Here is a 12466-nt window from a genome sequence, read left to right on the forward strand (position 1 = left end):
TATGCTCGATTGTACCTATCCCATAACTATTCTAAACCTTATGATGTGATCACTGTTCCCAAACGCTCTCCCAGTGAAGCATGATCCACTTGCCCCACTTCATTCCCCAGAACTAGATCCAGCACTGACTCCTTCCTTATTGTGCTGGAAAACCGCTGATCAAGTTTTCTTGTACACATTTCAGGAATGCCTCCCCCTCGGTTACTATCCTAGGCTATGTTAAAATAATTGAAGTCCCCCATTATCACTACTCTGTAATTCTTGAATCTTTCTGTAATTTGCTTGCAAATTTGCTCCTCTACCTCCTTTCCACTATTCGATGGCCTATAATATACAACCAGTACCACAATAGCTCCTTCATTGGTACTTAATTCTAACCAAATAGATTCCATCTTTGTCCCCTCAACTACATCATCCCTCTCCAGGGCTTTAATAGTTTATTTGATCAATACTATCAAACTGCGCCCCTCCTTTATTCCTTCCTTATCTTTCCTGAATACCTTGCAGCTAGGAAAGATAAGTTCCCAATCCTCCACTTATTTGAGCCAGATCTCGGTTATTGACAGTATATCAAAGTCCCATTCAATGTTCTCTAATTTTTTTTATTGGGTGCGCGGACCCTTTAACGGGCTGTGTGGCCCATTCAAATCTCCATGCATGTGCTGTTTTCCCACTGGAAAGCCAGCAAACAGCCTGCGCAGGACTCCAGACCATTGCATGGCCACACAGCTCAATGGGAACATTGGTTCCATGTAGCGACTTATGCCTGCAGCTCACCAATCTTTTTTACGCCCATGCACTCCAAACTTATCTTGGACAGCCTTGAATTTGCCCCGGTTTGATCCCTCCTATTTCTGAACTATTCGTTAGTCTAGTGCTATTCGTCTCTACCAGCTCCTTGTTCCTCCACTCTAATGTTTCATCCTGGTGCCCATCCACTTGCCAAAATTAATTTAAACTCTCCCCTACAGCACTAATTAACCAGCTCTGTTGAGGTGCAAGCAATGTTCCCTCTCATTTTTACTATTTAAAAGCCAGCTCACCAAGACCTGCAGAGCACTGCATGACTGCACATCTTAAAAGGAACATTCGGTACAGCCCGTCCACTTGGAACCGGCCCTCCTGCCCCAAGAATCTGAAGCCCTCCCTCCTACACCATTTCTCCAGCCATGCGTTAACCAGTTTCATCCTAATATTCCTATTCCCACTAGCACATGGCACTTGGAGCAATCCAAGGAATACTAGTGTTGAGGTCCTGCTTTTTAACATCCTTCCTAGCTCCTCAAACTCGGACTCCCATGACATTGGTTCCCACATTGACCATGACTTCTAGCTGTGTCCCCCTCCCCCAAATGTTCTGCATCCTCAGTGATGTCTTTTGCCCTGGCACCAGGGCGACAGCACACCACGGGGACTCACATTGGCGGTTGCAGAAATGCTCGTCTAACCTCCTGACTGTTGAATCCCCAATGATCATTGCATTTCTACACTTTGCTGTGCCTGCCTGTGCAGCTATTTGCCCCACAGTGCCATTGATGTGCTCTAGACGGTACTCCCGAGGTGTCGTCACCCTCACCAGTATTCAGCATTGAAAACCAGTTTCAGAGTGCCATTCTCCAGGAGGATTCCTGCACTGTCTGCCTCTTCCTACCCTGCCAGATGGCAACCTGCTTATTATTCTATGGAACTCTCTGTAGCTGCAGGGTGACCACCTCCTAGAACCTGCGCTCCAGGGAATTATCTGCCTCCTGTAATGCCCTGCAGTGACTGCAGCCGCTCCTGAAGTTCAGAAACGGAGTTCGAGTTCGAGCAATTGGAGGCAGTTCCTGCACTCGTGGTTATCAGAATACAAGCAGCGTCCTGGAGTTCCCATTTAGCACAGGATTTGCAGGCAATGGGATAGGTTCGATAAAATAGATTAATGTTTTTAGTTTTGTATCCCCTTACTTATATATTTAATTATTTATGCATACCATGCAACTTGGATGCCTTTAATGTTGGCATCCTCTACTTAGTTAATTTTAATTTGATCCTTTTAGATCTAATTAATTACTGATTATTTATATAATTATTGTTGCTCCTTAGTTTAAATGCATTAAGCCCCTCCTTCCCCCGCTGCACTGAATTCCCACTCTCACCAAATTCCCACTGCCACTCTATTTAGCAAACCACTCAGTTAATCAGATTTTCCCAGCTCTGTGCACACACACACACAAACACCATAAAATAATCTGTCCTGAGCAATGATCAATAAATAAATACAATATTGAATTGAGAACTCTATTCACCATGCAGATACTTTGATTATTGAATTGAACTCACTAGAAGGAATGATTTTATCAGTATGCTTTATGCAGGATCCCAGTAAGTTACTTACATACAATAGGACTATTTTATTACCAGTCACATTGGAAATTTCTAATTCAAAATATCAGATACTAAGATACCAGAAAGAAAACATCTAGGGGAACATATTATATTGCATCTTGCAGTTTTTGGGATCCAAAACGGGTTGACAAGCTTCAAAACAGCATGTGCCACGCCAGAAGACCATGTGACCATAGTGGTCCGGGCACTCAATAGGCAGTCACAGTGGCCACAAGCACAGGTATCATTTAAAAATGGATAATGTGCCCTGAACCTGAACGAGGGTCCTCTGATTAAATTGGGGACGTGCTTATTTGTACTGCAAAAATGGCCACAATGCTCCACCCTTTGTCTATGATTGATCTCCTTGGAGGATAAGCCCCACCCTGAAGTTTCTCTGGAATGTGTAACTGGAACTGCCCATCCCAAAGTCTCACTGACTTTGCAAATTGTAACTCGATCCACTTTGACTTCCTGAAGCGACAGAGGACAGAGCTCCTCAGAAAACAGCAAGGGCCAGCCGAAGTGCCTTATCCCAGTCCAAGTGCATACCTCCCCCAGCTGAAGTGCCTTACCCCAGCGCAAGTGCTTCATTCCCTCCACCCCGCCCCATAGATGGGGTAGTGGGGCAGGCATTGTGTATGGATTAACAGGTTTATTGGGTATGAAGTGAATAGTAAGTGTCGTGACTTATGGATATCATCCACCCCAACGATGTCCCTTGTAGGGAGTTGGAAATTCATTCTCTCCCTCTCTCCCTCCCCCCGGGGCTCCAAGCCGGCCGGTGGGGGGGTGTCAGATCCTCAGGCCCTCTTCTCAGCACTACATGCATGGAATGAATTGGGCCGGGAGGGGGGGGGTCGGAGCTTGACAGGGGGCGGGGCCGGTCGCATGTCTGTCAAAAAAGTGCAGTACAGGCAGGGCGGGGGGGGGGGGGGCTGTCAAAAAAAAGTCCAGTACAAATAGTTATTGTTAAATTGGAGCAGAGTGTTGGTAATCGGGGGAGGGAAGATTTGAGTGTGCAGTTAGTTCAAGGCTAAGCAGACAGTAATAACACACATGAATTAGGAGGCTAACCTTAACTATCCTCGTGAGGTCATTAAACTTTTTAGCATGGCAGCCATAAAAACAATAACTCGCATTAATATAGCACCTTTAATAGTAAAAACATCCCAAGATTCATTCATAGGAGCATTATCAGGGCGGTAATGACACGTGGGAGCTCTGCCACTACCTGGATCTCATTATCCCCAGGCGGATAGAACATCTCCCTCTTCCTGCTGGCTTCCTCCACCTCTAGCTACCTGACATTGCACTCCTCCCAGCCAACCAGCTGCTGCTGCAGCTTCCCACCAGTTTCGGGTGGGAAACTCACCAGCAACATGCAGATGAGGTCTGGGAATTAAAATCTTCGAGTTCGCACGCTGCTCAGGTCAAGACAGTTTTATGCTTGCTTCAACCCCTAACCACCCGATTCCTGCCAGAGCCAGTGTCAGCTGTGGCTCAGTGGGTAGCATCCTTGCCTCAGCGTCAGAAGGTTGTGGGTAGCACCCTCACCTGAGGAGAAGGTTGTGGGTTCAAGTCCCAATCATCCATGAACTAGAGCACATAAAAATCTAGGCTGACACTCCAGTGCAGTGTTGAGGGAGTGCTGCATTGTCAGAGGTGCCATCTTTCAGATGAGACATTAAACCGAGGTCCCCTCTGCTCTCTCAGGTGGACGTAAAAGATCCCGTGGCATTATTTCGAAGAAAAGCCAGGGAGTTATCCCCGGTGCCTGGCAAATATTTATCCCTCAATCAACATAACAAAAACAGATTATCTGGCCATTATCATATTGCTGCGTGCAAGTTGGTTGCCCCGTTTCTCACATTACAACAGTGAGTACACTCCAAAAGTACCTCGAGACATCCGGGGGTCGTGTAAGGTGCTATCTAAATGCAAGTTTAAAAAAAAATCAACGCTCATGAGTCAACATAGAACAAGACTAGTTGATTATTTGCAGAATATCACAGCTGATCCTAAAACTATACAATTCCACTCCATTCTACTTGAACAGAAGTCTTTTTGCTTCAAATGTGAACGGAACATTAAGTCTCACTTGCCAAATTTAGAAGATCAAACAATGCTAATCAAAGTGGGGACCTTGAATACAGCAGCACCTTTTGTACAAAGTAAGTCTACAAAGACAGTACAATGCAGGAACATTAGAAAATGTTAAGAGTTTTTAATACAATAACTTGTTTAAACAGATTAAATGGCTATTAAATAATTAACCATAATAAATCATGAAGAACTAAATTAGCAGTGAGAACAGCTTTTTTCCCCCAATGTAGAACAGCAGCAGCTGGTACAACTTGTATTTATATTGCAGCTTTAACGTAGTGAATTGTCCCAAGGCGCTTCACAGGAGTATTACGAGTTTAAAAATTTGACAGAGCCACATAAGGAGAAATCAGGTGACCAAAAGTGGTCAAAGAGATAGGTTTTAAGCAGCACCTTGAAGGAGGAAAGAGAGGTAGCGAGGCGGAGAGGTTTAAGTAGGGAATTCCAGAGCTTAGGGCCTAAACAATGGAAGGCACAACCACCAATGGTTGAGCAATTATAATTTGGGTTGCTCAAGAGGGTAGAATTAGAGGAGACATCTAGGGGGGTTGTGGGGCTGGAGGAGATTACAGAGATAGGGAGGAGCGAGGCCGTGGAGGGATTTGAAAACAAGGATGAGAATTTTGAAATCGAGGTGTTGCTTAACCGGGAGCCAATGGAGGTCAGTGAGCACAGGGGTGATGGGACAAGAGGGAAAAAGTAGCAACTTGCAAATACTCGATACAGTGCAGACTTAGGTCAGGTAAACGGAAAAGGAAATTATATGGCACATGTGGGCATGGGAAGAATTAAGTTCTCAAAGCGGCTAATACCCAATGTATTGGACGACAGCCTATTCAAAATGTTAATGTTTGAATGATGGAGATAAAACATTCAATAATATATTAAAATAAAAGTAGAAAACCTGCAGTGGTCCACAAGATATGGCTAATACTATGTGCTTTTCAATATAAATTGCAACAGTGCTCCAAAAATATGAAAAACTATAACATTTAATGAAATAAGATATTTTTCAAACCAAGTACATTTCTGGCAGTAATTCAAGGAGAAAATCAAAATACTCTGAACTATATTATATTCTCTACTTCTAGGATAGCTTTTTCTGGCACATGGGGCATTGCTAGCACTAGCTATCAATTGAAATTACCTTGGCTATACTTCTTATGGTAGATTTATTTTACTGGATTGATTAAGAAAATCCTTTTGCATCCAATATCTTATTTGTCCTTAAAACTGTACAGTTTTTAGTAGTGACTGATATATGTACATCTCCTTGCCCAGTCTCAATGTTAAGACTTCTCCACTGCTATTTGATTACATCTTTAGAATTCAATTAATTTGCTATAATGTAATCTACAATGTTTTTTTTTTAACATTTTGGTTTGACTACAAAATAATGTGCATGTATCAAGGTCAGTGACTTAGCATCAACATCAAAACTATTCTTAGAACCTTGCTGGATGTAGGAGATAATGAAGAACTTGAAATGCCAAAATCAGGTCTGGACTCCAAAGGTTGGAATTCTAGATTTGAATCCTGTTGGGAATACTGCAGTTGTAGACAGAAATTAGGGACTCCTGGGTCTGAAATGTCACAACCAGTTGTAGAGTCTGAAAAAAAGAGGGGAAATAAGCAAGTTCATATGTACAACTGAAAAACAAATGCATAATTTTCAAGCAAAGTGCAGCACTGAAGAAAGTGAACAACGATATCACAAAAAATGACCATTTGTGCGACAATAGGATTTATTAAAAATTAAACTAGGCTCCCATACTGGCTCAGCAAATTTATCCAGTGACTAGATAATCCATAAAAATTGAGCAAATCCCAGGATAAAAATGGCCACAGCACTCCTAGATAAAGCGAGGTGGGGGAGTACCTTGCTAAAGGTGCATGTGCAGTGAGAACAGGATTGGAATAGCCTGGAACGTTCACATTGCAGACTCTCAAACAATGACCAGAAAACATTCAGAAAATTTAAACCCACAAACGGCCTTCAGAGGTTAGGCATTGTTGGGTTGAGAGTAGGAAAACTGACAAGAAAAGGAAGGTAAATAAAACGTATTATTTTTTGTTTTCACTTTTATTTTACTGACGAATGGCACCCAATGTTAGTTAGACTTGCCCGTTTGTCGACAATATTTTGTCCTGCAATTTACTGGAAGTGCAAAATGGAAATGGTGCAGCACATCTGGGATCTGAGTGGACAGGGCAAGCAACTGCATATCTCCTGAACAATCATATTGAAGGATTCTGAAATAGTGCGTGGTCTGTACAAGGAAGTGTAAATTGGAATGTTGAATTCAATGTCAAATCAGGCACTGAGAGAAATAAAGTGAGGGATAGAAAGATTGGATTGAGACACAGAAAAAAAAAGTAAAAAAAAAATATATATATAAAATCTCCCAACGACAATTAAAACCTGAAGTAATGCGACTCAACACTTATAATAGTTCATTTTAAGTGCTGGAGAAATGGAGTGGCAGTAATTAACACTTCTCATGTACTTCGACTCAAAATGACTTGACTTAACTTAACTTTCTGTGGCATGTTTATTTCATATCTACCGTTCAAGTACAGGAACGTCACGTTGTTCAATGCATTTGAATGGGGGGGGCCAGACAGTGAGATGTCGTTTTCGCAAAGCGAACGGCACATCTTTGACGGCAACTTTTCAATTGCCATGTTTAAACACACCTCTGCCCTTAGCTGAAGTTGCTGTGGAATTTGCACATAAACAACGGCAGCGCTCACCATTATTTTGACAACAATTTTGAGGCCATTAAATTTAATATTGACTTCAACCAAGTTAATTCCTGATACACACTGTAACACTTGGGAGAATCTTTTTCTGTGAAAACCCCTGAAGATGTAGAACAGAATTCATCAGTGTGGAAACTATAAAACAAACTATTATTTGGATTAATAAAGCTGCTCCAGACAAATCCAGACATCGAGTAAGGGTTCAAAAACCAGGGGACACAACTTAAAAATTATACAACAGTATGCATGGATTATAGGCAGAACTATTTCAAGGTAAGAAATGCACAGAATATATTTTCAGGGAAGGCTGTTGTGCTTAAAACTATAAATTAGGTTCAAAAGACAATTTGATAGGGTTTTTGAAGAAGGAATCGTGGTGTGTGGGGAGAAGACAGAATGGGCCCAAGTTTCCACATGATTTGCGCCTGATTTTTTAGGAGCAACTGGTGGAGAACGGACTATCTTAGAAATCGCAAATCTCCACATTTTTTTTCCTGCAGTTCTAGTCAGGTAGAACAGTTCTGCTTTGGACAGAATTTTTTCTTCAAAAGGAGGCGTGTCCGGCCACTGACGCCTGATTTCAAAGTTTCCACAGTGAAAACGTACTCCAAACTAACTTAGAATGGAGCAAGTGAAGATTTTTGTAGAACTGAAAAAACCTGTTCTACACATTAAAAAATCAGGCGCAGGTTACAAATTAGGCGTCCAGAACGAGGTGGGGGGGGAGAGAAGGGAAGTCATTAAATTCTACAATAAATCCTTATTTATACTTCAACAAATAAATCCAACCTAAATAAACATTTATAAGCAAAGAAAAGATTAAATAAACCTACCTGTATGAAAGTGCTTCAGGCACAGATAATGCTGCAGTCAGCCTGAGGCGCCCGTTCTTCCCGCGGGGGGGGGGGAAAGAGAGGAGGCGCCCGTTCTTTCCCGCGGGGGTGTAGGGGGGAGGTGCTCGTTCTCCCCGCGGGGGGCGGGGTGGGGGGGGGGGGAGGAGGAGACAGTGAGAAGGCTGCAAGTGCTGATGGCAATGTGCTTTTATTAAAAAAATGTTCAAAAATTGAACAGCTACAAAGAACTACAAAAATGGCCAAGTGCCAATGTTTTTTTCACACTGAGCATGCGCGAACGCTCTAAAGCGCACGCGCAGCGTTGCCGGCAGGAAAAAAACTAATTTAAGTAGTACCCACCCCCTCCCACGTACAAAATCGGCGCGAGTATAGGCTCCGCCCCCCTGGGCGCCGCGCCAGGCAGACAAGGAGCTGCAGAACGCTCTAGAATCGCGTTTTTTTTTTAGGCGCGAAAAACGGGCGCCCAGCTCGGAGGGGCGCCCGTTTTTTATCGTGTGGAAACTTGGGCCCAATATGTGGGGCTGAAATCAACCAAAAAAGTGGGTTTGTTCAGCCAAATGGTCTTTTCCTGTTCTTGAAATTTCCTATAGCGTATGTAAAACAAAGAACTCTTACAATAAGATATGTTATTTGTTATGTATGTATGTATGTAAACCTCACCAATATGCAAGACTTGCCACCGGGGGCACACCTGTGGGAGACCCAAGGGTCACCTGTGCAAACAGGTATAAAAGGTAATCCACCATGCTGCTTCCTCACTCTGGAGTCTCAATGGAGAGACCAAGGTCACAACAGTTTGAGCTCACAATACAGTCTTGTGGAGTTATTCTTAACATAACAAATTGGCGACGAGTAACGGATCATGAACTTTCACGCCGTAATGGCGGCCATTGGTATTCTTGAGATTTGTTGAGGGTGATAATTGGGAAGCCTTCGTTGAGCATCTCGACTAGTACTTCGTGGCCAACAAACTGGACAAGACTGAGACGGCGGTCAAGCGCAGGGCGATTCTCCTCACCGTATGTGGGTCTAAGATAGATGGCCTCAAAAATCTGCTGGCACCGGTCAAACCAACGGACAAGACTTACACAGAGCTGTGCACACTGGTTCAGGAACACCTCAAGCCGAAAGAGAGATTCTTAATGGCCAGGTATCGCTTTTACACGCACCATCGCTCCGAGGGCCAGAATGTGACAAGCTTTGTGGGACAGTGCGAATTTGCAGGATCTTTGGGGGAAACGTTGCGGTACTTTTTCGTGCTTGGAATCGGCCACAAGATCATTCTTCGCAAACTGCTGTCTGCCGAATCCCTAGATCTGAGCAAGGCCATCACGATAGCCCAGGCTTTCATATTCACGAGCGACAATACGAAACAGATATCTTCACAGAATCAAAGCTCACCGGCAAGTACTGTGCATAAAATAATGCTTTCAGCAAGCAGAACTGTACATGGCAGGGCCCACACGACCGCAAAGGCCAGACCTAGACTTAGGGTGACGCAGAGTCCACCGTGGGGCGTGAATGCGTATCCATTAACACCATGTTGGTGCTGCGGGGACAGTCATAGAGCCCATCAATGTCGATTCAAGCACTATGTGTGCAAGGGCTGTGGAACAATGGGACACCTCCAGCGAATGTGCAAACGATCTGTGACACACCACGTGACAGAGTCAGGAGAGGGCGACCTGTAAAGTCCTTACGCAATACCACAAATCCACACGAGGCACATTCTATGGACAAGGTCACTCTGTGACTTGCACCTTTATTCACAGGACCAAGAAGTGATGATCCTGTGTGGGACCTCCCTTTATATATCTGGATGACCAGGCGAGGAATGTCTTCCATAAGTTCACCCGCTGTGGTCAAGGTGTGCATTTCTCAAGTATATGTAGTATTGCGGTGTTGTTACATGAAGGTTACATACATGACATCACCTCCTCCCCCCCCCCCCCCCCAACGTCTTATTGGGATCACAGGTTAAGTTTTTCGGGTGGTCTGCGGTCCCACGTGGAGCGCCGCAGTTGGGGCTCTTGCTGTTGAGCCTTGGCCTGCATGTCTGTTCCCTGTGGTGATTCCGGCCTGTCCGGGCTGACCGCAGGGACCGTGCATGCTGCTGAATGTTCTTGTTGCTCGTTCACTGGCGGTGGTGTGAATACCATCTCATGATGTTCCTCAGGGTCCATGTTGAACCTTTTTTTTTTAAAAACTTGGTCCAGATGCTTGCGGCATATCTACCCATTGTTAAGTTTAACCACGATGAACCTATCCCCCTCTTTGTCTATTACAGTACCATCAAGCCATTTGGGCCGCAAAGCGTGATTGAGAACAAATACGGGGTCACCGATTTCTATACATCTCCCCCTTGAATTACGGTCATGGTACTCATTTTTGGACTAGCACTTGCCTTCAACAATGTCGGACAAGACAGGATGAACGAGGGACAGCAGAGTTTGAGTGTACGTTTCATAAGGAACTCCGCAGGCAGGACCCCCGTGAGCGAGTGCGATCGGGACCAAAAGGCCAGCAGGAGGCGTGATAGGCGGCATTGAAGGGAGGGACCTTGAATCCTGAGCATGCCTTATTTTATGATTTGGACCGCATGTTCCGCCTGGCCATTGGAGGCCGGCTTGAATGGTACTGTCCTGACATGGTTGATGCCATTACTCAACATGAACTCCCGGAATTCGTAGCTCATGAAACATGGGCCATTATCGCCAACAAGGATGTCCGGCAAACCGTGGGTCGCAAAGACCGCACGTAGACTCTCCACAGTGGTGGATGTCGTGCACGAATTCAAAATGATGCACTCGATCCATTTAGAGTACGAATCAACCACGATGAGAAACATTTTCCCCATGAACGGGCCTGCATAGTCTACGTGAATGCGTGACCATGGCCTGGTGATTCAGGGCCACGGGCTGAGCGGTGCCTCCCTGGGGGCATTTCCCAGCTGAGCACACATCGTGCACCTGCGAACAGTGTTCCAGGTCTGAATCAATTCAGCTGAACCAGGCATCGAAGTGCGGATCCATTTGCAGATCCCCGAGGCACAGGCCGCTCATCACGACCACGAGGAGGTAAAGATCAACCGAGCAGCGGTACAGGCGCGGTACCCACCACCCAAAGCAGACGACCGCTTCGCAACGATGGAAGAGGCCCCAGGTCAACCAAGCAGAGTGGGACTCCGGCTGAAACGATCAGATTGCGTCTTTCAGATGCAGAAGCAAAATCCCTTGGAAGGAAGATCGCGGCAGTCGGCATCACGGAAATGGACGAGAGTGCGTCCAGACCGCGGGGATGTTGCTGCAACAAAACAGAGGCATGTTTTTCCCAGCAAGGAAGACGACTGGGCTTGGGGCAAAGGTAAACGGGCGGCCGCTGAGGAGGCCAGGAACCCACTATGCTTCAATAAGTTGTTTGCACTGTGTAACCCATGTGAGCGCTCTTTTGTGGCCAGTGATGTATTATTATGTGGGGTCGGGGGTACCTTACAACAAGTCAAAGTAGCGGGCGAACACCAACCAGTCGTATACGTATCCAATAAGTTAATCAAAGCAGTAGCCTGTGTTCACGGGACAAAAGATATACACCAAAGAACTGTAACGACTCCCCAGTTTAGGACCTGGACCAGCCAGGATCCCACGTTACCGCTTGTTAACGGCAAACCACTAGACGGGATGTTGCAGCTTATCCGTCGCAAAGACGAACTGCTCATCCCATCAGATTGGCCCCTATGGGGCAACCCTGCAACGTTGCGAAGAAAGGCAGGGAGGCTACACACAATCGGTGGTCCGGGCCCTCCATACCATGGCCCAGGATCCACGGGGACCACGCGGCCTCCCACCACTACTGAAAGTCTCAAGACTATATCTGCCATCCTTGGCTTGCCAGACCTTAGGGTCCGGAGTGGGCAGCCCAAATTATAAAGCCAAGCACCACACGTGTCACAGTAGACTCCCTACAGACCCAGCTATCCCGGGTGCTATGCATATGCTATCAAACCGAGCCTTCCATATGCTGTCAGCAGAGAATGTACCATGATCGCATGGCTCCTCCACACGACATCAGAATAAATGATGTAGACCATGTTCAGGGCCCCAGATGGGCTGCTAGCACTGTATTAGTCAAAGAGGGGAATGGAGTGTTTGTGATGAAAATTGTGTGTTTGTTGTGATACCATGTAATGGGCAAATGCAGAAGGCATTTGGACCAGACCAAACTGCGAACTACAGATAACCAGGAACCACTGTGAAAGGACCAGGCCCCCAGCGACCCACTAACACAATCGACCTTGCCGTCAACCACGGGGATGAACCCACCATGCCCGTCAGTCCGATCAGACCAGCCGCGCGGCCGTGCAGCAATGATCCAACCAA

At 45.5% G+C, this 12466-nt stretch overlaps 1 protein-coding gene across 5 annotated transcripts in view; it reads right to left on the reverse strand.

The window, feature by feature from the left end:
- Nucleotides 1-12466, reverse strand: part of cep295 (centrosomal protein 295) — a 174635-nt gene that overhangs the window by 29812 nt on the left and 132357 nt on the right. For all 5 annotated transcript variants that reach the window (XR_011595663.1, XM_070891984.1, XM_070891985.1 and 2 more), the window contains exon 21: nucleotides 5926-6083. Coding sequence is in view for 4 of the 5 variants with exons in the window: in XM_070891984.1 (XP_070748085.1) it covers nucleotides 5926-6083 (158 nt within the window). In the remaining variant the exon portion in view is untranslated. The remainder of the gene's footprint in view (nucleotides 1-5925; nucleotides 6084-12466) is intronic.

The sequence above is a fragment of the Pristiophorus japonicus genome, chromosome 10 (assembly GCF_044704955.1).
Source record: "Pristiophorus japonicus isolate sPriJap1 chromosome 10, sPriJap1.hap1, whole genome shotgun sequence".
NCBI classification, from domain to species: Eukaryota; Metazoa; Chordata; class Chondrichthyes; family Pristiophoridae; genus Pristiophorus; species Pristiophorus japonicus.